The 24987-nt window shown below is 49.1% G+C and overlaps 10 protein-coding genes across 10 annotated transcripts; 2 read left to right on the top strand and 8 right to left on the bottom strand.

Moving 5' to 3' along the window:
* Positions 1-171: 171 nt before the first annotated feature.
* N7466_007259 (aminohydrolase) lies at positions 172-2379 on the top strand (the record flags this gene model as incomplete). Its single annotated transcript, XM_057166648.1, has 11 exons — positions 172-230; positions 288-383; positions 440-872; positions 924-966; positions 1030-1056; positions 1108-1226; positions 1276-1371; positions 1423-1875; positions 1933-1992; positions 2050-2116; positions 2180-2379. The coding sequence occupies 11 exons, from the start codon at positions 172-174 to the stop codon at positions 2377-2379; spliced, it is 1653 nt and encodes a 550-aa protein (XP_057019689.1).
* Positions 2380-3166: 787 nt separating this feature from the next.
* On the top strand, positions 3167-3820 carry N7466_007258 (uncharacterized protein; the record flags this gene model as incomplete). Its single annotated transcript, XM_057166647.1, has 1 exon — positions 3167-3820. The coding sequence occupies one exon, from the start codon at positions 3167-3169 to the stop codon at positions 3818-3820; it is 654 nt and encodes a 217-aa protein (XP_057019688.1).
* A 1723-nt stretch (positions 3821-5543) lies between these two features.
* N7466_007257 (NudC domain-containing protein) lies at positions 5544-6405 on the bottom strand (the record flags this gene model as incomplete). Its single annotated transcript, XM_057166646.1, has 3 exons — positions 5544-5575; positions 5644-5965; positions 6157-6405. The coding sequence occupies 3 exons, from the start codon at positions 6403-6405 to the stop codon at positions 5544-5546; spliced, it is 603 nt and encodes a 200-aa protein (XP_057019687.1).
* Positions 6406-8219: 1814 nt separating this feature from the next.
* N7466_007256 (uncharacterized protein) lies at positions 8220-8610 on the bottom strand (the record flags this gene model as incomplete). Its single annotated transcript, XM_057166645.1, has 2 exons — positions 8220-8365; positions 8472-8610. 2 exons carry the CDS (start codon positions 8608-8610, stop codon positions 8220-8222), a joined length of 285 nt encoding a protein of 94 aa, XP_057019686.1.
* Positions 8611-14066: 5456 nt separating this feature from the next.
* Positions 14067-16688, bottom strand: N7466_007255 (uncharacterized protein; the record flags this gene model as incomplete). Its single annotated transcript, XM_057166644.1, has 1 exon — positions 14067-16688. The coding sequence occupies one exon, from the start codon at positions 16686-16688 to the stop codon at positions 14067-14069; it is 2622 nt and encodes an 873-aa protein (XP_057019685.1).
* Positions 16689-17418: 730 nt separating this feature from the next.
* N7466_007254 (2-(3-amino-3-carboxypropyl)histidine synthase subunit 1/2) lies at positions 17419-19110 on the bottom strand (the record flags this gene model as incomplete). The annotated part of the gene is made up of 1 exon (XM_057166643.1): positions 17419-19110. One exon carries the CDS (start codon positions 19108-19110, stop codon positions 17419-17421), a length of 1692 nt encoding a protein of 563 aa, XP_057019684.1.
* Positions 19111-19353: 243 nt separating this feature from the next.
* On the bottom strand, positions 19354-20500 carry N7466_007253 (maleylacetate reductase; the record flags this gene model as incomplete). The annotated part of the gene is made up of 2 exons (XM_057166642.1): positions 19354-19901; positions 19975-20500. 2 exons carry the CDS (start codon positions 20498-20500, stop codon positions 19354-19356), a joined length of 1074 nt encoding a protein of 357 aa, XP_057019683.1.
* Positions 20501-21181: 681 nt separating this feature from the next.
* On the bottom strand, positions 21182-22511 carry N7466_007252 (WD40 repeat domain-containing protein; the record flags this gene model as incomplete). Its single annotated transcript, XM_057166641.1, has 2 exons — positions 21182-22058; positions 22153-22511. The coding sequence occupies 2 exons, from the start codon at positions 22509-22511 to the stop codon at positions 21182-21184; spliced, it is 1236 nt and encodes a 411-aa protein (XP_057019682.1).
* Positions 22512-23139: 628 nt separating this feature from the next.
* N7466_007251 (glycoside hydrolase family 7 protein) lies at positions 23140-24621 on the bottom strand (the record flags this gene model as incomplete). Its single annotated transcript, XM_057166640.1, has 3 exons — positions 23140-23901; positions 23962-24345; positions 24409-24621. 3 exons carry the CDS (start codon positions 24619-24621, stop codon positions 23140-23142), a joined length of 1359 nt encoding a protein of 452 aa, XP_057019681.1.
* A 95-nt stretch (positions 24622-24716) lies between these two features.
* Positions 24717-24938, bottom strand: N7466_007250 (uncharacterized protein; the record flags this gene model as incomplete). Its single annotated transcript, XM_057166639.1, has 1 exon — positions 24717-24938. One exon carries the CDS (start codon positions 24936-24938, stop codon positions 24717-24719), a length of 222 nt encoding a protein of 73 aa, XP_057019680.1.
* Positions 24939-24987: the final 49 nt, after the last annotated feature.

Raw genomic sequence — 24987 nt, 5'->3', positions numbered from 1 at the left:
TCGATCGGCAATGATGCCGCATGGCCCGCTTTCTTATCTCGACTCAACAATGTATATGATAAGCAGTATCATACAAATGAGATAAGATGCAGACAGCTGGAACAGAGCAACAGGTTTAGAAATTCAGCATCAACTGTCCATTTCGTGAGTTGACGCAGCTGACCGAACAACATGTCAAAGTTCGACCTGATTATCACCAACGGGAAGGTGGTCACCGCCGCCGACATCAGGTAAATTAAGATATCTGATTCTGATTGTATGCCACAACGCTCACCTGACCTCAATAGCACCTACTGTATTGGAATCAAGGATGGAAAAATACGAGCACAGGCTGAAGAATTCACGGCCGATGAGCTAGAAGGAGCCCGAGTCATAGATGCCGAGTACGTATTCGTCTGGATGAAATATTGCTTACTATCTATTCCTGACTCGCCGACAGAGGTGCCTATGTGATGCCCGGTGGCATCGATGCTCATGTCCATCTCTCCCAAGATCTGAAGACGGGGCCTAATGCCCTAGGAGGAGAATGTGCCGATAACTTTGAGACTGGTTCAAAAAGCGCTGCGGCGGGCGGGACCACGACAATCATCACTTTCGCAACTCAGACTCGTGCGGAAGAAGACAAAAGTCTTATTCATGTCGTCGAGGCGTATAACGCGCGTGCCGAGGCTACTGGTAGCTATGTTGACTATGGCTTCCACATAATCATCGTTCGCAACGATACCGACGTGTTGGAAAAAGAGATTCCTATTTTGATGAACGATTGGGGCGTTAGCAGCTGCAAAGTTTTCTTGACTTATGAAACACAGCGCATGACAGACTCTCAACTATTGGATGTGATGTTTGCAGCCAAGAAGAACTCCATGACAACGGTGGGCACTCCCTGCTTTTTAATATGTTTCGAACTTTGACTCATATCGCAGATGGTTCACGCTGAGAACGGTGATATGATCCAGTGGCTCACTGGTAAGAAATGGAATCCAAATTTCTGCAACTTCAAGTGACATACTGACGTGAGATAATTTGCAGATAAGCTGGAGAAGAAAGGAATGGTTGGTTGGTTGCCCTTTTTCTAGCTAATATCACACGTCTCTAATTTCATCTTAGCACCTTACTACCATGCTCTGTCGCGACCTCCACTTGTTGAAGGCGAAGCAACAAACCGGGCAATTGCGCTGGCGCAGCTCATCCAAAATCCAATTCTCTTTGTCCATGTGGGATCGGCGGTAAGTTTCAATACCACGCCGACAAAAGTAAGATACTCACATTTTATAGCTTGGGGCCAGGAATGTTCGCCGAGCGCAAACAATGGGTCTTCCTGTGTATGCAGAGACATGCCCTCAGTATTTCCATTTAACCTGGGAAGATCTAGTGAGATTCTTGGATATCAATCACCGAAGTTCACCGCTAATGATATAATAGAAACGTTTCCATTCGCCCACTTGCTTTGAAAACAGCAAGATGATTTGTTCACCCCCTCCGCCTCCAGATACATCGGATCAAGAGGAACTGTTTGCGTATGCTCTACTTCTCTCATCAAAATCGAGAAACCTCCAGCTAAAGCGTAACAGTGGTCTTGAAAACGGAACTTTTACCATCTACTCATCGGACCATTGTCCATTTCGATATGACGATCCAAGGGGAAAGCCGGCAGGCGTGCTCGAAGACGCAGCAAGCATGGAAGGCGAACATCACTGCACGGGCGATGAGTTGCAAAGTCTTCTAAAACGCAAACAAGGCTCCTTCAGATTTATCCCCAATGGTATTCCTGGAGTCGAGACTCGATTGCCGCTCTTGTATACTGGAGCACTGGCTACTGGCCGTATCACTCCCCAGAAATTCGTGGAGCTAACATCGACTAATCCTGCGAAATTGGTAAGTCTGCCAGTACTTTGCTTGAACAACGAAAACCCCCGAGCTGACTTGTCGAAGTACGGTCTTTATCCTAGAAAGGGTACAATTATGCCTGGTTCCGATGCCGACTTGGTCATCGTAAGTGCCCGTCATTCATCTCGAGTATTTTTTGTCTTGCTAAGCATATGAATACAGTGGCACCCAGAAGATTCTTTTAAGAATTTCCGTTTGACAAATTCCATGCTACACCATAACGCTGACTGTTCGTTGACAATCCGGGCTGCTTGATCAATGATGTCATATTCTAACCAAACATTTCTCTTAGATACGCCCTATGAAGGAATGGAATTTTGCAATTGGCCTCGGTACACCATCTTACGAGGTAAGGTTATCTGGAGCAATGGTGAGATTCAAGGCAAACCAAGGGACGGAGCGTATTTGAAGCGTGGGCCTAGTAAACTAGTCCGAGGAACTCACAAGGAAACTCAAGATCCCCGTAGTGTTGCAACATGGCTTTATGAATAAATTCAGAGTTAGGATTTTAAATATTGATATCACTTGCTTTAATTTGAAAGAGGATCAAATGGGCATACTCTGTAAACATTGTCATATCCAAGTCACCCGGCACTCCAAAGCTGAGATTCCAAGTTATGAGAAAGAAAACCCTCAATCTACTAGTAGACTCGTCTTCTTCTGTGGACTACTGTTTTTCTTGCCGGCGCTGGTGAAGCATTTGAACTTTTTATTTTTCTAAGCCTCAGAGCCCAATCAAGTACGGTGTCTTCGTTCTGAGCTTGAAATTATGACTAGCCTCATACTTGTAGTTTTATAGATCCAACCATTGATTGATTACTTTTCTGGCCTCAGGCAAGACCGTGCTGACATCATCAGCCAATCAGCGTTCTAAGAAACCTGGATGCCTGCAGCAGCCTCATCCAGGTGCTTTGTTGTTCACTTTTCTTTCTTTCTTCTCAGCATGTCTCTATGACCAAATCACTTTATCTGTGAATATTTGTCGTTGTTTTTGCTCCTGTTCAGGAGTTTGATCAGTTTAAGCGTGGGATTTCCTCACCTACTAGACTTATCTCAACTGATCCATTGAGGCGGCTCAACTGTCTCCCCGATCTTTACTGCGCCCACCCAAAGCGACATGCCCTAGACCCCTCAGTCTTTCTTTCTCTCTTATTCTCTGCAGATTTGCTCCAAAACTTCCTATTCAAAATTTTCCTCTCTAATCCTTCCCCTTCTCCTCATATACCACTCCAAAAACAACGGAAAATACCCTTCCGTCCCGGGCCCGCCCTGCCTGGCCATGTCATTCCTCTCCAGCCTATGCGGCTGCTTCTCCCACAAACATGCTTCCCCGCACTCGCCTCAACCCGAGATGCAAAGCACCAGACAACACCACAGCCAAACTCACTCCCACAGCGGCATCCAGACTGGCCGTTTCATTCTCTCCGGCGAGGGGGAATTCATCCGAGCCGCAGGTGCCAGCGAACAAGACGGGCACGGACCCCCGCCGGATGACTCGAACGGAGGCTATGCAAGCGTGGTCCCGCTTCCGCAGTACACGTTGCGCCCGACAAGCATCCACGAGAAGACGCTTGAGGGGAATATGCGTGATCCGTCGATCTCGTCAGACTCCCAGGCTTATTTTGCCGACGAGAAGAATCGCAATCTCTACGATGAGGATGTGAGCTCCGATAGTGCTTCGACTCTCTCGTATCCCAGTAGCTATGGTAATACTTCGACTGCGACACGCGAGACCCCGCCGCCGCCTTACTCGCCTCGTCACTCGGCTATGCTTTCAAGATCGAGGTCTATCTCTATCTCGTCGGCGATGGCTGTGACTCTTAATGCTCCGCCGATGGCGAGGGTGCATGGGGGCCGGACAACGGCGCCTTCGTCTGAGGCGGATGATATCTCGATTCGTCGTCATCGGAGGGGCTCGTGGGAGAGCCGTTGATGAGAAGAAAAGAGGAGAGAAGAGAAGAGAAGAGAAGATAGGCGTACAATTATGCCTGTCGGCGCACTACGTACTGCGCACGTTCCTTTGATTTTATTGATCTTGCATATTTGTCATCATGGAGACTTGAGCCGCATGTGATACTCGAGCTGGACTTGTGTATCGTGGCACGACAGTCGTGCCTTGCTATTTTTGCTTAGCTATGCTATGCTGGCTCGTTTCATGATTTTTGTTTGGTGGCAAATGACTGCATATGACGCGACGAGCACATCTACTTTTGATTATGAATGAGAATATGGGACGCTTTGGGATACTTAATAACGATGATAGACATGGCAGCATTGCACTGGCGAACATGTCTGGGTACATAATCTATACTGCCCACAACTTAATAAACAATGCCAACCTCAATCAAATGGAATAATCTTCGAAAAACAAAGACTGAACACTTGAATACACCAGATCCCAACATTCATCAGTGATGCATATGCAATGGGTATCCATTTCAAGGTTGCTGCCCAAGAGGGTATACTGCATATCGATCAACATTAGAAAGTCAATCGCAACCTCGCGGGACATCGGGAGTCTCCCGGGGTCCACACCTGCCAACATTATTCACTGTCCGTGCCTTGATACCTTTGATACTCTACATGGATACCTCAAGATCAACATTCCAAGCTCCGACTTGTTGATCTTCAACCCTTTCCAAGAACGAGCCGCATACCATACATGCACCTGCAACCTATTCCAAGTTTCCGCCATCAAACATTGGATGACTCCCAACACGTAGGTATACGAAGTATGTAGACCTCGCCTCACCGCACAGGTCACACAGATTTCCAAAGGATCAGATCACCTCAAAAACAGGTTAGCTCGTGCAAAATACCGGTTTGTGGAGAACCCCTGAAGACGAGTATATTTTGATTCTGCGTTGCCGATCAATCAGATCACGATCCCCTCCCGCCCCGAGATTGCCGATGAATTTTTGGAAGGAAATCCCGATCCTTCGTTTCGGTGGAACCTTGGAAAAGAGGCGATTTGGAATTCGGAACTCGGAAGATATTCCTTTCCCCTGAAACCAAACCAAACCCAGGTGCACTGCGCAGCGGGTCCCGGATACACATCACATTTGTGGCTGCAAGGACTGGGTCGTCACCTTGTTTCAAATAGGGGTGGGGCTGGATTCTGGTTGTTCTAGAACACTCCCGGGATTGGAGTCTTTCCGTATCTGGTAATTGCGGAGACTGGATCGGTAGTTTTGCAGCTACGTAGTACTAGTAGATATGGCTGTGTTGTTTGTCGCATTGGGTGGACCTGGGAGTGGGTGGGTATGCTATACTATACGTACTATGGATGTGCCGCAGGTCGAAATTGGCTTCCAGGACAACCTTGGGCTTCAACTTTCGAGTCCAGGCCTGTGGAGAATCTGAGTGGGGATGGGCTTATTGGTACTACTAGTGTAGGGGTCACTTGCGTTAAGGCTGTCGCCTGCACACTAATATTCATAGGAATAATGTCCGTACATGAATGCCGTGGTTATAAACCCGTGGAAATGCCGTGGATATACTAGTACAGATGAGATGGTAGAAGGTATAAGGTGAAGAGACAGATTCGCAAGCATCATTGAAAACGATGCCATGCTCGATGCACATAACTCATGATTCATACACTCAGAGATATCTTTCGGCTAGTAAACTTATATGTACGCACTACAGCCTCGCACTTAACTGATCTGAGCATTAGAGAAATCCATCTCTGTGAAAGCCTGTTAGCGCACGAATTCCACGCGTCACAAATCCCCAACACAAGCACGAATAACCTACCCGGGTGATCAGCCTTGAACTTCTCCAAAAGCTCCTTTTTCTTCTGCTCGTCGCTAGTCAAGCCACCGGCCTCCTTTTGGCGCTGATCATACATCATCTTCTCCACCATGGCGCGAGTCTCGCCATCCAGGTCACTCAGGCTCGAGTTCTCGGGTGTGATCTTGGTAACGTCGATCTTGGGAGCACCCTTGACAACATGCGGCCACCACTCCACCTTGTTGACCTTGTCGAGGTGGATGCTGACTTCCTTGCCGGGGGGCTTGGAGGTTGTTTCGAGAGTCCAGGATGATTCGTCGACGAGAATGGGGTGGGGGAAGTCACCCTATGCACCGCAAAAAAAAAGTACACGTCAGCATTTCTGTCATTTCATGGTGCGCGTACTCGTATTTTTATCCCAAGAAAGGGTGTGAGTGCGAGAGAGGCGATGGAGGGTGGGTAGTAGATAGGTGTAGCGTGTAACGCGTAGTGGGGGGGGAGCGGGGTGTAGGTAACTAGCAGATACGCGAAACGCACCTCGATGATAGGATCCTGGCCTTTAATAGCGACGCGGATCTTCGACTTGGTCAGAATAACCTCCATATCGCGACCCTTGATATTGGCAGGGATCGGCGCCGTCAGGTCAAGGTCGCGGATGGACTGGGTCCATTGGTAGGGAAGCTGGGCCTGCTCGGCAGCTTCAGCAGCCTGGCGTTCCTTCTCCTCGCGGTCGCGCTGGGCCAGCTCGGCCGGGGAAAGGTTCTGATCCGGGTCGGCGGAGGACATTGTGTGGACGGGTAGAAATCAATTTCAATTGTTGGTGGGGAAAACAGAGGTGAGGTTAAAACTGATAGCTTTGGGATGATTGCAGAGTGGGGAGCGGGAATCGGGAGGAGCTTAACCCTAAAGAGTGATTGGATGGAATTCTGATGGATGGAACCCGCTTATACTACTAACTCCCCAAGCCTTTCCCCTTTGACATCGATCTCCGTCTGGCAAATTTAGAAAATCGAACTGTCATACGGGCTCTATGTGGACTTGCGATCTGGATTTTTTGCATTGTGGAACTTAGATTCCAGATTCTCCTTTTCCGGACATGCCCCGAGCGTAGGTCAACGCCATACATAGCCGCGCTATACGCGTCCCGTATTCCCCCACCTCCTTGCATGGGAATCGACGTAGACGTCCAAGACTGGAGATCCGTTTTTTTGACAGATCCTAGAATGAACGGCAAGTCTTCTCTGAAAGTCGGTAAAAGGGGGGGGGAAGGAAAGGAAAAAGACAAGGAAAAAAAAGAAAAAAGAAAATCCGATTCGACTGATCGACAAACGGTACGGAATGCTGTCAAAAGGAAATGGCCTGCAGGGGGGATGGAGAACCGATCGACACAGAATACGACACGAACTACTGTACTCTGTCCAATCTCAATCTGCGGAACTCCCTTTTCCTCCACACGTTTGCTTTTTTTTTCTTTCTTTTTGCCGCTAATCATGGGAAATGCCGAAGGATTGTGCTTACAGCGTACATTAAACGTTTAGCCGATCGCCTGATTTCACCTGAATGCAAGTGACACTCCCACACCGCTTGAAGTTTAAGGCATTGTTGGGACTCGACGTAGCTGAAGGATGCGTAGAATAGGACCCGAGTGAACGGGTGGACGAATGAGGGGCTTGCAACCGTGGTCGATCATTCAAAGTACGGAGTACATACTGCGGGTGCTATCGAACAGTTGATGCAGTTGATGCGCCGTTGACCGACTTCGGGTCGGGATTGCAGGATGGTCGCACAGGGTTGCCTTAAAACAAGGCAAGAGTGGCGGAGTCGAACACAAAAATGGAATGTCATACTTGCTGTGTACGCAGCACTTGGGTTCCGATTGTTCCACGGCTCAAATGTTCAATGTTGCGTGATGATCAAGTGGTCTTCAAATTGATCGTGTAGATCCATCGTAGATTGGTTCGTGGTTCATGTATGAGAAAAGATCCATTCAAATCCTGGCTAGTGCGTAACGATCGACCAGGGATATACCCTCGGATATGCAAGCCGCGCCGCAAGACTCCTTCTTTCTAGAAGATCTTTCATTCCAGAATCCAAACAAGAAAATTCAAATCAATCGTTGACATGACGTGAGACAAAATTGAGAGGAAGAACAAAAATGGCAGTAAAAAAACCATCAAGCATCCATATGCATAGATAGTGATGATGAACATGCGAGTTTCATATCCAAGGACCAAGTCCATCTTCCGAAGTAACTCTTCCAACTGCTCCAGAAATCTCAAACGTCCACATTTCCACATTTCCAAATCTTTCAAGTCACCAAGTTCCCAAGTCCTCAAATCCTCAAATCATTGATCCTCATCAAAACTCCTCCAGAAACGAATGTGGTCCTCCAAACCGAGGCCTCGCTTCTCCCTCCTCACAAGCTTCCCCCATATTGCAGCACTTCAGGGCCCGGGATATGTATGCGACGCAAGTCTAAAACAGAAAAGAACGAAATGTATAGACAAGAAATGAAAAAAGAACGTGTAAAACCCCCCCTCAAAAAAACTCCGTTTCGTATGACATAACGACCGTGAATATATCGGGAGTCATTATAGAAGTCATGGGGCAGACTGGTGATCACTGGGGTCCTGCTTTATCTTCTTGGCCTCTTGTTCTCTTCGAGCGGCCTGTTCCAAAGCGAGTTGTCTTTCCTGTTCAATAATTTCTCTCGCTCTCCTGATCTCATTCCGCCTGATCTCGTCATCTATAAATCAACTGTCAGATTATATGGCTCACGCTCCCTGCATGAGACATGTCATATGTCAAACCCCTTTTGGATTGGATTGCATGATCAAGCACTGAGATCGTACCGTGGATTTTTTGAAGTTGCGCGTTGGTGTCTTCTAAGATTTGGTTCCAGTATTCCTGGTATGACTCGACACTTTGCAGTGGTCTTCCATATTTGTCGACTGGATGCCTCTTGGGGATGTCGGACTTGGTGTGATCCATTGCGGGAAGATGTATAGAAACGGAAGTTTGGGTATTGAAATGTTGATGTTGCAGAGGATATGTAAAGTGATATGTATGCGAAATGGGATTCACAGACGCTGGGCAGCGTAGATAAATGAAGATTCCAGGTTTAGAATGTTCTCAAGGTTGTTCTGGTTTTTCAAGGCTGTGCTGGAAATCAAAAAAATGTGAAGAGGTGCGTTCCCCCCTTTATATACACATGTGGAATCCGGCCCCAAGTATATCGTGGAAGACGCATATGCTATTTAATTTAGATGGATCGAATCAGGAAGGACGATCCTAAAAAGAAAAAGAAAAAGAAAAAGAATAACAAGAATAATCAGGGTCGATAATCGATTCCCAAATGTTTGCTTCCGGCACAGAAACCGGTCACGAGAGTTGCAGAAGAATTTTTTATTTTTATTTTTATTTTTATTCTATTTTATATTTTATATTTTATATTTTATATTTTATATTTTATATTTTATCTTTATTCTATTTATTCCATTTATTCTATCTGATCTATTTCTTTTTTAGGCTGTTTCTCTATTTTTCGCAGCTGTACCTGATATCCTACGCCATCGTCAGGGCAGAAGCACTTGTAGAAAAGACTCACCGACTCTCCTCGCCCCTGGATTCGTCCACGGTAGAACGGTCCGTCTAGCCTCGAGGGAAACCCGGGTTTAATCCCGGTTGATGCAGATTATTGGGCCGCAAGTTGATGGCGATTGGTTGCAAGGGGTGGAAAAGGATTCAGAGAGATTTCATTCAAAAAAAAAAAATAAAAAAGAGTAACTCCATAGTATAGCTAAGAAAAAAGCAGGGGCCGCGGAGAGTGGGGAGGAAAGAGGAAAAGCCCACAGAGGTCCAAGCTGAGATCTCATTTTCCGCAAACCATAACCAAAGCGTAATATACATAATCGCACATGGATTCGAATGGGAAAGGGAAAAAAAAAAGAAAAGAAAAGAAAAGAAAAGAAAAGAAAAGAAAAGAAAAGAAAACCGCCCAAATAGGAAGCTAGGGAAAGAAAACCAGGAAGAAAAATAATAAAATAAACAAGAAAGATGTGGCGCTCCGACTGGAGATGAGAGATGCTCAGGTGTGTTTTTCGGGGTTTCCCCCCACCTGCTTTCTCCAACCCCTAACAAGTTACAAGCCAACTTACAACCAACACACAACACACCCCTGACAACTTGCAAAGCAATGGTGATGTCAGAGCAAGGACTGTGCGTCGACAATGCCTAAGAGCGACCTACTACCGCATCGGTAGATTTCTACCGGCTCAAATCCAAGTCTTAACCACGCTAGCCGGCCCAAGCCCACCACTTTCAAGGGCGCCTATAGGATACCTTCCTGAGAACCGCGGTCAATCCGTACCAATCGGGGGGCTTGGTCTTAACATCCGTGCCAACCGATCTGATATCTGGAGCCTAAGGGCAAAAAAAAGGGGGGAAGATCTAGTTCAGCTCCGAGTGGATCATGGTGGATCAGCTTGCAAGGATGTGGCATGGGTCTGGCTGTATATACATAGGTGGCTGTGTAAGTTGGGTGAAAAGAAAAGAAGAAAAAGAAAAAGAATAAAGATGAAGGGGCCGCAAATGACAAAGAAAAAAAAGAAAAGAAAAGAAAAGGAAAGGAAATCTGTCCAATCCTAGCCCACTTGCAGCTTGGTCTTCCGTAAAGCGTAGTGACACCGTACAACCCGTACCCGGGGAAGCGGATTGGGTTGATCCTGTTCCGTTAGAGGATCGGCGGTCCAGCCGATCGGTTGCTTCGCTTGTCATCTAAGATACAATCTACATGTATGGTATAGTACAATCATATCCTATGTGCTCCTAAGCTTTGGCCTGTCAGGGGGCGCTGTCATCCCTATTCGCTTATACTCAACCGCCCTGCGTCTATTGGCCACACAGCATGGATTCACCGATAAGACAGCGCCGTCAACTGGTGACAGGCACTCTCCTTCCTTTTTTGAATTTATTTTTATCAGAATTCTTCTCTTCCATCTTCCATCTTCCATCTTCTATTTCTTATTTTAATTTTAATTTCAATAATTCCAAAATATCCTACTCTCCATCTCACTTCCGTGAGTCACCCACGTGGTTACACGCATGGTCACCGTTTTGAGTCCTTGACCGCATCGTCAACATCTGAACTTACGCTTGAGAACGTCCGAGTGCAAGTAGCTGATTGGTCTGCATCTTTCCCAATTTCCCCGTCACCTCCAGGGCTTGGATCACCTCACTAGTTATGTATGGCACGGGCCCATCACTTTCATCACTGACGACTTACCAAGTACATAGTTCAATCAGATGACCGACTCCGATGCCATAAGTACGTGATTTCATGATTCAGGTTGCTTTGACAGCCGATCTTTACCTGCCTCCTGGGAATTTGACAGCATTACACATGCACTTTTCCCTCCGACTATCGCTAGTTCATGATGCAGGGTGGCTTGCGTCGGACCTTTCCAACACGACAACTGGTTGGAAACGACGTTGCTGAGTGATAGTAGCGATGGCGCATAAAGTTTCCGAGAGTCAATTTCCATTTTTCTTCTCCTATCGTGGAATGATGGAGTGTTGGAATATTGCTTGTTTTTTTTTTTTTTTTTTTTTTTCCTGCTTTGGTTTGGTTGTCGGGGAAGGCGCCGTGGCTGTCAGTTGCTGACCGGTTTAACGGTTTATTGAATCCTATCCCCTTCGACCGGTTGACCACGTACATGGAGCCCGGTCCAATATGCAGGCCCTGAATTTTGAAAAAAAAGAAAAGAAAAAAAAAAAACATGCGAATAGAACAAAAAACTTGGAAATTCATCACCCACAGACCTACCAGTAGAGTAATCCCATACAACCAACCATAGGTAAGAATTATGTAGTCATGAAATAGCACATAACTACCACCTACTACAAAGTACCTCACACCTTATCACCATACATCACCATCAGTACTTTTTTAGTCCTACATACTACTATAATTATCCAAATACCAACGTACCATCTATCACCCGCTCCCCCACCCGATACGATAGATGTAAAGGCAATCGAACCTTCGATCACCGAATTCACCACATTTTTGCATTTTCCAATTTTACCTCACTTGCGGGCCCAACCGCCCGGCAGCGACAGGCGGTCACCAAAACAAGTCAAGGGGCCTCATCTCCCGGGGCACACCTTAGTGTCCGGGTGATCTATTCTTTATTCATTTCCCCTCCGTGCTAGTATTCATTCGAGCGGATGGGGCGGGTGTACCCATCAACAAAAATACCTTGCGCCCGCGGAAGGTCTGCCAGATGCCGGCATCAATGGGACAATAGTACGTACTTTTGTCAACGGAAAGAAATTATCGAGTACGGTGGGATTTGGGGATTCAATCGGGATAGGTAGATTCTCAACGCCCCGCTGCCCGCGGTAGGGGGGCGAAACAAAAGTACCACAGGCTCCGGCTTTCAGAAGGCAACGGGCAATGGGCTAAGTAGGTGAGGATGTACTTACTGTACGGAGTATCCGGATCTAGGTACTACACTAAGGTATGTGGACTGGACTAGGGGCGGGTACGAAGTACTGTACTTCCGCGTACCCACTAGTGGGACCTATGCAGAGAGGGAGAGAGAGAGAGGGAGGGAGATGAGGTGGTCGGGAAAAGAGAGCGAGCGAGCTAGCGAGTGTGCCAGATGGATACATGGCGTGCCAGGTCGGTCAGATGCGGTGTGAGTCGGGAGCAGATCAGTGCCGGGTGGAAATTGCATCGCTGCCAAATTCTAAAGCGCCCAAGTGCTTTATTCCCTGTCCGGAGTAAATACCCACCTGCACCATGTATGGGCGCTCAGCCTCAAGGGTTTCAAAAGCGAGGATTCGGAGCACACATCTCCTGGGGGGGAAACGGTTTCTCGCGGTGCCACGTCAGGAAATAGGATGACTGCAAATGTTTGGGGCGATCGGTCATGTCCTCCGTCACAAGACTTGATGCGTTTTGCTCACCATCACGGGCCACGGACATTTGCCGAAATCCAGATCAGATCGGTGTGGGAGATATCGTGGCAACATTGGAATCTATACACATGTGCATACAACCTTGTTGGGTTGGGTATGTAGGTAGTATGTAGGTAGGTGTCGGGTGTTGCCTTGGCCTGCTACATTCGTCATAGGTGGGAATGACAAATCGCTGCTCACGGAGGGAGTGACAAAAGTACTGATCGACCGGGATCGAACCCCCTTCGCTCCGTGCAGGAAGTACGTCCAAAGTTCAAACCGGGCTACGGAAGTTTGGCGGGACTTCCGCGGTCCGGGACCGTGGAGGGTGTCTCGATCTGGATTAGTGGGACCGTACCTACGTGCCTACCCAGTCTTTATTAGACGGGGATATCATATGCCGATGTTGAACCGATCACTGGATAGAGCTATGACCTCGGGACGGGGGCACGACGGGGCAAACCTTCGGGTAGGTCAGTTTATTTTACCGGTGCATGAGGTTGATTGATGTCGGCCAATAATATGGACGCTTAGTGGCGGGTCTGAGCACCTCACCGCTGCAGAGAAAGTCAAAAGTCAAAGAGATGGAGGTTGCTATAGCGTGAAATATCAAGGTCAGATTCTCAAGGTGGGTTTACATGAAGCGGAGGACTTGAGTCCACATCCGTCTAGTGAGGAATGCAATAGGCATCTTAGTATGAAAGATCAGTCATTGTTAGACTCCACTAGTAAATACCATGATGCTAAGAATATATTCAACAGCCAAACATCCTGCCTCCCAGTAACTAGTTAATGGATGGTATGTAGTAATCATGAATAAGAAAAAAAAAAGTACGGCCGATATTTGAGCTACCGTGCTTCCTCTAGATCATGCATTCAGCCAGGGTTAACCAGCCCCGGACAAGATAAGCGATATGAAGATCATAGCGAAGACAGAGATGGAAATGCAAAAGAAGAAAAGAGAAAAGACACATCGGGAAATTGGCTCAGTGCCTGCGTCCATTGGCCAGCCACGTCGTCAGACCGGTTTGTGGTCCTGCAAACTCGTAAAACGAAGAAGAGAAAGCGCTCAGGGCATCCGTCTGCAGCTCTAGTCCGGTTCGAAAGGAGGGGTTGGATCAAAGAGACATAAAGATTATGAAAGGGGGGAGAGGAAACTCGAAAATGCGCCCGGTCATGTTGCAACGCCTGGTTGATTGATCCACCGTGATATTCAGTCGCTTGGCCCGACATGCATAATTCGCTTTGGGAAACGTGCTCCACAATGGGAAAGTGTAAAAAGAAACGAGAGCGTTGAAAAAAAAAGAGAGAGAGAGAGAGAGCAAAAAAGATCAGGAATGAGTCCCCGCTGGCGCCGTGATATATGGTAGTTCGCTAAAGAAACCGAGATCAAGACATATGTAAATAAGGATGAGATAAAGTCGAATGGACGGTGTCCAAAGAATATCGGGTCTCATAGAAAGAATTGGGAGATGATGAAATTCCTATTCAAAGTCATAGAGTGGAGTGATGTAGTTGGTTCCCGCAACGAATAGAGATGCTCCAACTTCGACATCGGGATCCACACGCAGCCCTTGAGGGTTGTTTGGCAAAAGATCATCGGATTCGTGGATGTCGATGGGTGTGATAGGAACTTCCTCATCCGGGCCATTCTCGACATAGTCAAAGAACTGACCCGCAAACTCGGCCACTTCATTCGCAACTTTGAGTTCCAGGATGCCTTCCAGCACCTGCATATCCTTTTTCCACTTGCGTTCTCTGCGAGCTTTTTCTTCCTCTCGACGGCGGCAAGTGCCATCACGAGCACGGACTTTCATGCAGTTTGGGCACAGATAATTATCTTCGCAGTAAGTGCACTTGCAGGGTGGATTGGCTGTCACGCAATCCTGGCAGACATAGACCGCACAGGCCTTGCATTCTCGCAGTTGGCTTGGGCAGCGCTGTCGCTGATCTCCGTGGGCGCGATATTGTGGACAGAAGAAAGACTGGCAGCCTTGCCACCGTGGGGCCTCGAAGGGGGACTCAAAGCAAGAAGAAGAGGGGGAAGACGATCCCGAATGATTAGACGGTGGGGCAGAGAAAGAACGAGTGGGATTGCGCGGAAAAAAGGACGGGTCGCCTGCAGGGGGATCCGATAGGTTGTCATCAACAATGAGATCTCCCTGCTGGTCCTCAATGAAACTACTGTTGGTGGAGTCCACTAGCCGTTGGGTGCGGAAGGGAAGGTCAAATCCAGAAAGTTGATTAAACGACGCACCCGGTGATGAAGCGTTGACCGCCGATCGGTTCTGAATGGTCATTTTCTCAAATGCGAGGTCTCGGTAGCCACAAATGCGCAGGCGGAGACCACGGAGGTCATGCTCGATGCAAAGAGGCTTGGAGCAGCTTTTGCAATGCACCTTCCATTGTGGTGAGTCGTAGCAATCCTGGCATAGGTTCCGGGGGCAAGGTGATACTTGCCGATTGGGTGGCCCTAGCAACCACTTCATCATGGCAAGGTGCCCGGTTTCAAGGGAGTAATCCGGTTTGGTAGGGTCACCGTAAGCGTACTTTGGGAAAGTCTTGCTCCACTCGCTGACGGTGTACTCGAGGTCCTCCCACCCTCGGTTGCGAGGTAAAGGTACGGCGCGCACCTGATCCACATCGCGACTCGGAGTGCCGATGCTGATGCCCCCGCCTCCAGAAAAGATGGGTTCTGTGCAGCACCAATGGAACTTGATAGCAGGATGTGATGTGGGCGGTCCCCCGTGAAACAAGGGGGTGGTGTCGTTGGAAGAAGTTTCGATGGGGTCGTGCATGGAGCTAGGCGAAAGTGTAGCCCCCGGGGCCCACCAAAACGAGGTAGGAGCCTGTGCGTTGTCTCCGTGGACATGGGTTCCAGCAGATGCCCCGGAGTTTGCGTGGTGAAGGTAGGGCCGCTCGTAAGCGCAACTGGCACACAGGGTTCTGCGGCATCCCACGCAGTGCATCAGAATACTGCATTGTTCGCATCTTTCTGAAATGTCCTCCATACAACCGTCGCATTTGATATTCTCGAGGAATTGGGTATGGCTCCGACGAAGATGGGCGGGAGTCATCTTACCCTCACCCATCTCAGGCCATTCGCCTGTGCCAATCGGCTCTCCGTTGCATCCCGTGTCACAATTCTCCCAAAGCTTCCCATCATAAACACGCGGGCGATGTACAGACGAGTCAACTGGTCCGATCCAGTTCTTGCATCTCCAGAGTCGATCAAATACCACCCAGACTTCAGGGGAACCTTGCGGCACACGCATGGAAACATATCCACGCCTGCGATAACACCTGCCAGCAGGAGTTGTACACCACGCAGTATCCGTCCAGATCCCAAGCTTATGGCAAAGTGTGACTAGTTCATGAGTTGGCTCTGAATCGGAATCCTTGCGCAGCAACGAAGCGGTGAGGTAAGGCCGTCGGCGATGATGGCGACATCTGTAAGCGTACAGACTCTTCAACGCCAATTTTTGTGTCGCCGGAAAGCTGCCGATTTTCTTCTCCATATCCACGTCATATTGCAGTGCGAAAACCGTCAGATAAGGGATGATGTGATACTTGAGAGAGACATTCTTGCAACCGCGAACGGAAAGGTGCTCTAGGGTTTCCCTGCGCGCTTGCAACACCGTCGACATCAAATGCAGACCTTGAACGGCCGTGTTATCCAGCTCCAGGCTCTTGAGGCATCCGCTGAATGGCATCACCACATGCATCAACAACTGGTCTATGGAGTATGGGACGGACTGTCGTTGCGGTTCGTGATCCGACATGCCCGGAAGGATAATCCGGTTGCCCATCAAGCTGCCGGATGGGTAAAGTAAACGAAAAGAGAGAGATCTCCATGCGATCGGATAGGAGCGAAGGAACGTTCGAAGGTAATGGGAGGTGTGGTATAGCTTGATGATTGTGTCGGTCGGAATTTGAAGTAGTAGGGACTCTATTATGGGGGCATTGGTAGTGATCACGCGCTCAAAGAGAGACAGAGGACGTTCCACCGAAAGGACTGAGTTATGTCGAGCCATTTCGACGAGTTGTTGTGGCTCTTTATGGGAATCGATGGCCGGATCCTCTGCCATGATGCCGTTGTGGTCCATAGTGTGGGCCGCGGGAATGTGATAAAGCTGGGGTTCTCGGGCTTTAGGTTGAAAGGTCCAGGAACGCGAGATCGCGAGTCGGTAGGGTAAAGGCGCAGCACATCATAGGATGCACTTGATGGATAAAGAAAGAGAGGAAAATCACATCTCAAGATAAGCCACCATGCAAGGCCATCAGAGGTGAAGTATAATCGATAAAGATGTGGGATCGCAAGGGCGGAATTGGGGGAATCCGAAGGGGGAGCGAGGGGGGAGAGGGGAAGGACGGAAATGAGGAGTTGATTGAAGTGAGAATTAAAGTCAACGATTCCTTTTAAAGCGAGACTAACCTCCACAGAAATGGAGAAAAGAAAAATAGAAAATGAAAGGGAATGTTTAAAATATCAAACCAAAGAGGAAAAAAGTGAAGATCAAACTTTCCACTTTCTTACGGATGCGCCCGTAGCTGTCATGTGATGGTCAATATAACACTGCTTACGGAGTAACTTGGTCATCTCTAAACAAGGTGGTTTCTATGTAGCCAAATGGTATATTGCTTCAATGCTATATACATGCGAGAGAGATACAGAGAGAGAGAGAGAGCACTCAAGAGAGAGAGAGGGAACTTTAAACCCCCTGTGAAGATATATCATACCTCACTAGTGAAATAGTGTATACCCCCGTGTACTCCGTGTATGCGCACTTGATGTTCAAAGGATTGACAGATTGGCAAAAAAGTTGAAAAATCCGGCTAATGTTTCTGTTCTGATTCGCCAACGGTGTACCCCCTGGCAATACCCTTGCGCCCTTCCTTGACCAGCGTACTGTCTGACTCCTCATCATCGTATCGAATGTCAAAGTCACTACCCAACCCCTTCCAGGTCCGTTGCGACCGTAAGAATTCGGCCCCTGGCGAGACGGCACCGCCGATCATCGCTAGATCGCCCTTAGCCCGCCGGGCCAGCGCCCTAGCAGCGGAAGGCCCAGAAGATCCATCGATCGCGGTAGAAGCGCGGGGTGCGGGATCCCGCATCGGTCGCGAATGGGAAACATAGCGCCCAGTACGAAGGTCGAACTCGGGCGGTGCAGACTCGGGTTCCGACATGTCATCTTCATCATCCATGGTTTCACCGTTTGATGTCTGGTCCGCTTCGTCCAACTCACCATTCGGCTTGTCGAGGATGGTTTGGAAGTTGCTCTGCCAGGATCCCGTCCATACCCGTTCATCGTCACTCTTCAGCGCTAGCTCCAATTCAAACGGTGTGATCACGGGTGTAAAGAATTCCTTGCTATCCACCAATGAACTTTCCCAACAGCCAATTACCACCCAGCCACCAATCTCACTAAAATTGGCGACTTTGGCAGCGTTAAGCTTGCCCACCACAAACATGTAGCTCTTTTTACCGGCGGCGGCAATCTTTTCTTTCACATGTTCCACGATGCCCAAGTAATTCTTGACACTGAGAGTGTTGATCAGGATACCCCAAATTGGGACTGTGGTGAGCCGGGTGGTCAAGGCATATCGCCGGGATAATAATGCGCCAGTCGATGCCGGCAAAGGCTTGACAGGGCCGTTTCCTGGATTATTGGTGGGGTAGATATGAATAGCAGCTACACGAGAAGCAAGGGTCAAGAGAAGAGCAGTTGGTGGGTCGGAGATGTGGAACAGCTGCCAATCGGACAGGGTATCGGGGGCTTCCCTGACAGACTCCGGCACTGAGCGGTTAGGAATGGCCGACGAAGGTTCATGGATTACCTCCGTAGCAAACAAATTGGTATATCCATCATCGACAAGACGCTTGTACACTTCTGGGATATGACCGGCATAGGTGACGTCTGCTGCAATAATAACGTGGGTGGTTGGATCGGTATAGGTCGCCTTAAAAGCCTCAACAACAGGGTCTATAGATAGAGCCTTGTTTGTGAAGACATAGATCACTGGCAGTCTCGCGGTTGGTGACAGGCAAGACCGTCCGTAGTGCACCGCGACGTCAGCCTCCACATGCTCCGCCGCAACTTCGTCAACACAGCATGTGCCGTAGGAGGTGTCAGCCAGAATGTACAATCGCGGCGACCAAATCTCCTTCTCATCCACAGACAACTGAGACACCCCCTCGGTTATGTTCCCTTCCGTGTCGGCTTGACCATTCGACTGTCCCGCATTTGTTCCATTCGCACCGGCGATTTCCTCTGAATTGAGACCGCGACTGAGGAGCTGGAAGACCCGCGGAGCATCCGGGAGCATATCATCGGGGAATTGGAGAGCGATGCGCTTGTATCGGGCCTGGCGGATTTCCTTCAAGGTGCGCTCGATATCGTAGGTGATGGAAAGTTCGGCATCAGACACTTGCTGAGACTGGGCCGGGGCGACAGACTCGGTCAATTCGAACATGCGGTCGTCCGGAGTGGACAGCACCGGGGCTGCCTCCATTTGAGTACCCATATTTGCGAGTGATATATTTGGTGTTGGTGTTGGAGGGGTAAAGACGGGAAAATCCAAAATTTTGTAGAAAAAAATGCGGTCCCCCACTTCCCCCCGCCGCCGATAACCATAATTATGGATCAGCCCATTGGTAGATGCCCAACATACCACATTCTTCTAGAAATAAAGACTAAGCAGAATTGCAAAGAAAGTAAAAATGACATAGGAATGAATTGAGAATCATAAGATTACAATAATTTTGGTCTACAGGTTTGCGCTCGCCTGCTCACCCTCCCAGACCCTGCGAATCAGCTCACGAATGGGTGTCCGCTCAATTGCTCGTGGGTTCCAGTAAGGGTTAGACACGGCAATGTCAGCGGCCTTGTCAATATCCTCCTCCTTCATACCGTAGTCCTTCAGGCCACGCTTAACCTTCAGCTTAGTCAACAAGACATTCAGTCCATGGATTGCGTCGCCATTGCTATCCGGCAGTGCATCTGCAAGCTTCTTCATGGCGTCGGGAATATTGGGCGCGTTATAAGAAATGGCGTGAGGCAAGACAGCGGTGTGAGTCTCTGCATGAGGGAGGTTGAAGCTGCCACCGAGAGTGTGACAGAGCTTGTGGTGAATGGACATGCCCACGCTACCGAGGCAGGTACCACAGAGCCAAGCGCCGTAGAGAGCCTTGGAGCGGGCGGATTGAGAAGATGGGTTCTCAACAATCTCAGGGAGGGCAGATGCAAGGGCCCGAGTGCCTTCAATGGCCATCATGGTGATAATAGGGTTGGTGTTGCGAGCGTAAAGTGCCTCGACTGTGTTTAAAGCGATTAGTATAGGATCTGAGAGGCCCTGTGTTGGAATCGAGGGATGTTCAGAGCTACTTACCGGCGTGGGCAATGGCATTGACTCCACTGGTGGCACTCATAGCTGCCGGAAGGGTCATAGTCAAGTCCACATCGTAGATGACGGTGCCAGGCAGGATCTTCGGATCAGAGCGCGTCTTCTTCAATCCATCGGCTGTTTCTCCCAAGATGGGAGTCATCTCACTACCGGCATAAGTGGTCGGGATACAGATGTGAGGCAATCCGGTGCGAATACTGATCGCCTTTCCAAGACCAATAGTGCTTCCACCGCCAATGGAAATCACTGCATCAGCACCCTGGGCCTTCGCATATTCGAGTGCCTTATCGGTGATATGGGTTGGGGTGTGCATAGTGGCCTCGCTGAAGATTCCAGCGACTTGGCCCTTGAGAACATCCTTCACAGTCTCGGCCTGGCTAATTTGCTGGGGTGTGGACAGCACCAATGGAGATTTAACTTGCAGGCGGGCGATCTCCTCAGGGAGTTTCTGCAGTGTACCGCTGCCGAACACGACCCGGCCGGGATTGGGGTTGTATTCGAAGGAGTCCATTATGAAAATTGCAAGGTATTCAAGCTGTATGTGAATTGCAAGTTTAGCATCGGGGACCATTCAAGGGCGAGCCAATGCAGTCTTATAATTTGACTATCCACCCCACACCCCACCGTGATCCGATGAACGTCATGCGCTACCGTGGGGCCGTGGGGTCTACTACCGGCAGTTCGAACTGAGTCTAGTTCCGAGATTTGGACGATTATACGTTATATTCTAGGTCTAGGTCAACGGATTGAAGCCCATAGTTGGTAATTTGAAGACCTGGGATTCATTCCCGCAAGTTCGTTCCAGATTGGTTGTATAGAGGCTTGACGCCTCGAAGCCTATAGGAAGAAATGCGGAAATCCCCCCGAGGTTCGGAATGAATAAGCACTTAGTAACTTCAAATGTTCGGATATACTTTATCCTTTGCTTTTTGATATCCGCACATGTGCATTGACTTCAACCTTGCATGCAGTGATCTTGGAAACTCGCCCCTCACACTCTTTCCGAGTCTGCAAAGAAATCAATCTTTTTCGTGGGTGAAGGGTTTCCCTCTCACTAAACTATATACCGTGGAATAACATAATGGTGTCATTCAAATATTGACCCATAACCTAAAATATAAAATTTCCAATTGTTTTTTTGGGCTCTTGGATTGTAATCTGCAGATGGGTATCGGGTAATGCAGTATCAGTCTCAGTCCATATCGGCAAAAGCCATGACGTGAGCACCGCTTTCCTTGCGGTTGGCTTTTCTTGCCTTCTTGCGCTCCCGTGCATTGGGTCTCTTGGGTCCCCGGTCACTATCATCAGAATCATCACTATCGTCGCTATCACCAAGCATATGCTTTCCACCCTCCATATCATCGCCGGCTCCATCGGTTTCGGCTGCTTCGTGCCAAACCTTGACAAGCTGTCCTCCGCCAGAGACCATGCGCCCCTCGACGTCCCACCCCAGTCCTACAACACCCTCGGTCTCGTCATGCACAACCTCAGAAACAACCTTGTTTGCTCCGATGCGAACGAGCTTGACCAAGCCATTGGCCAGACCAGCCGCCACAAGCTTGCCATAGCCCAAGTCGCTCGGGGCGACTGCCAATGTGTCAATAGATTCGCCACCATCATTGCTTCGCTCCACATAGATTCGCTCATCTTGGTCGTCCCATACACCCTTCTCCCAAAGCGTGATAATACCGTTAGAGCCACCCACAAGCACCTTCTCTCCGCGACTGGTTCCGCTGTTAGGCAATCCACCCATGAATGCAGAACTAATCAATTCCTCTTCCTGGTCTTCACTGCGAACGAGCACACCTCTCCGCAGATCCGTTACGGCCAAAGTAGTTCCACCAGTTGTGACCCACTGCTTGCTGAATCCGGAAGTGCTTGTGTCGGAGGCGGGAAGAGGGGTCAAGGAAGAAACGTAGTCATCGTGCGGGTGGTGCGACTGCTCTGGGCGCGCGGAGACCTTGGAGTAGGGAATGCGCAAGTCGTACAGGTGGAGAGCGCTGGAGTCTGTCGCAAGTAAAAGAGTCTGGGGGGAGAGGGCATGGATGATAGTGGGGGCATCGATAGAGCTAAATGCGCCAAAGCCGCAAATTAGTTTCAGTCGTCAAAGTCAACCACATGGGCGCCAAATAGCTGTCGCTTTTCTCGGGGAGAAGAGGTTACCCTTTCTTTTCTAGAGGAATAACAATCTTGTTTTCCACTTGTCCGGTCTCGGACTTTGCGGCCTTGACGAGCCCATCGGTACCAGCCGAATACAGCATCTCTCCATCGGTGCTAAATCCCAAGGAACGACAGCTACCCTTGTGTCGTCTTGTGCGCCACATGGTGTCGATGTGTCCCTTGCCACTGCGAATGGAGGAATTAGAAGCTGCGTCATCTTCGTCGGCGGCTTCTTCGGTGGGCAGTCGGAAGGTCTGGACATGGCCGGAGGCTAGACCCACGGACACTACGGGCTGTCCGGGGTGGATGGCCTGAGTGAATAGGTCCGAGGAGAGCGGAAGTGTGCAGACCGGGTCGAACATGATTGCGCGTGAAACGTGACTGATTGGAGAGTCACAGGGTCACTGGGAAAGACCAATGTCCTTTAAGATTAGGTGAAAGTGCGGAATTAAAGTTGGCGAAGCTTCAAGTTGAAGCTTCCGTTTTTTCTTTTTTTGCGGGCCGAGGATCTTCCGTTTACGGGCTCTGATTGGTTCAATGACATCAACACCAGTTACACCACAAAACTGTTTGTTCTGCTTTTGATGTTTCTAAATCTGTATGTCAACTGGCGCAAATGAATACATAAATGGAGCAGGACAAAGGCAATAAGAGATTCAATTCAAAGAAAAAAAAAAGCCCACGGAGGAGCATTGTACAATTTGCATACATATATCTCCAATGCGTATATACATACAACTTGAGCACTTGTTGAGTACTATTTCCCCGAAATATCCACCTTATCTACACGTCCAATCGTGCTTCAATGCTGGAAGGTTCGAGTCCTCTTCTACCACTTCCCGAAGTCCCGACCCAGCACTCCCTCTTGATACCAGTTGACCCCAGCCCATTGGCGCCACATACATCGATTGAGTTCAGATGTGTTTACCCAGACACCCACCGAGGTAGTTAGGGACCTGATACTGGGTAATGTCTCTCGACTTCCAACGTTTAAGAAGAATAGGTCGATCCAATGGGACCAAATTTGATGGCCGAGAATACCACATTGGCGGAAGCAGATGCAGATTCAATAGTGCTCGGCGCGCCAGACGATGTAGAACAACTACCGCGAGCAACACCAGGGTCCGAGGCGGTATCATTGGTCGGGTAATCGCTATCCAACCAGAGCATATCGGAATAGTGGTCATCCCACAAACTGAGAACGAGCACCATACCCTGCGCCAGCCCCTCGCCCATGCCGGACATGCCACCATGCTGGGAAAAGACATCTTCGTCACCGAACGCGGTCTTCTGTGCTGTGCAGAAGTCTGACGTGATCGAGTTTCCAGAGACGCCGCTAACATCGGATGCTGAGTTGGCAATCACGACGCCGTTCTGTACGTAGATACGCTTGATCTCGCTTAGAGTACCTGTATCAGTGCCGTCGTCTGTGATGAATTGCGTGACGACGGTCATCTTTGAGCTGGTATCAACGATCTTGTCGGGTCCAAAGAAACTGGTGTTGCCCATGCGGTAGGGGTTGAAGTCACATCCGTCCGGATCACAGGTTCCACCATAGCGGCTAGTTGAGTATGTGCCACCACAGTCGTTCCCTTCACACATAACCTGCGTGGCTGAGTCGCAAGGATGAGGAGTCAGAGCAGTGGAAATACTGTTTGCTTCCCAAATATCCATCTCCGGGCAGCAGGAGCCGTGATTACCGATTCCGGAGTTGGCGTCACTAGTCGAGGGTTCCCAGCCATCGACGTTACCCTGTATTATCCAGTCAGCTTACGAGGATTTATTTCTTCTCTTGAGGCAAGCTGAACTCACCTGGCCATTGATGAACTTCAGATCCCGAGGGCACTGAGAATCGCAGTATCCGGTACCGTATTTGGCACCGGCCGTGTTGTTCGTGTACTCAGACAACCCTCCGTCCGAGTCCATGGAGACAAAGTACAAAGCTCCGTTCAATCCGCAAGGGAGGTTGGAAACATCGACATCAAAGGTGAACTCATTGTTCAGAAGCTTGAAGATCTGGTAGGTGCTGTCATCCTCCATCAAGTACAGACGCGAGCCGACGTTGGAACCAGTGACAAATCCCAGAGTCAGCGCATCGGCATCGGTTGTCACGCCATAGGTGGTCTCATACTCTGCGCCTTCCAGGGCACAGTTCGTGGCACAGGTAGTGTCATCGGGACAGAGAGTTGCATCCCACTATATTTTGAAGAAATTGTCAGTGTATGTCAAGCATCATACTTTCTTCGTGCCAACACATACCGTGTTTCCAGTGTAGCAGTTCGTGTAGTCATCGATTCCATGAATCCAACGCCAATTGGAATCAATAACGACCGATCCAGACTGCTCAGTGCAGCTGCTGGAGGTGCACTTCTCCCAGGTAAGAGAGGGATGGGTCTCGGCAGTATAGGTGCCAGCCTGCTGGGCACGAGCAGCTGCCATCAAGGCAGAAAAAAGGAGGGCCCGCTGAGCCATATTTGGAAGAATTGAAAGGAAGGAAAGGTATGGTCAATGTAAGTTCTGGCCTGCAGTTGAAGAACAAATTTCGAGGATATGAAGATGTTACACCTTTATATAACATTCTTCAGCAGAGCCGGTCCTTTCCCATCTCGCCATATCAGACACCGCCAGGTCGTTCTGATACATTTCTTGACACCACCGCGACGGAGCACAAGGCCGTCACGGAACTGGTATAGACAGGCACAAGGCACACCCTTCATCAAAGGGACGGCGGCTTCCAGATCGGGCGACATCCGTGTCGGGTATTGATTTGGATGTGGACCCTGTTCCATGATCAGGATGGGAAGGATCATCGCCAAGCCCAATGAATCTCTTGTCAGG

This window comes from Penicillium verhagenii, assembly GCF_028828195.1.
Source record: "Penicillium verhagenii strain IBT 33310 chromosome Unknown utg000007l_segment0_segment0, whole genome shotgun sequence".
NCBI lineage: Eukaryota > Fungi > Ascomycota > Eurotiomycetes > Eurotiales > Aspergillaceae > Penicillium > Penicillium verhagenii.
This window is presented reverse-complemented; position numbering and strand designations above follow the sequence as displayed.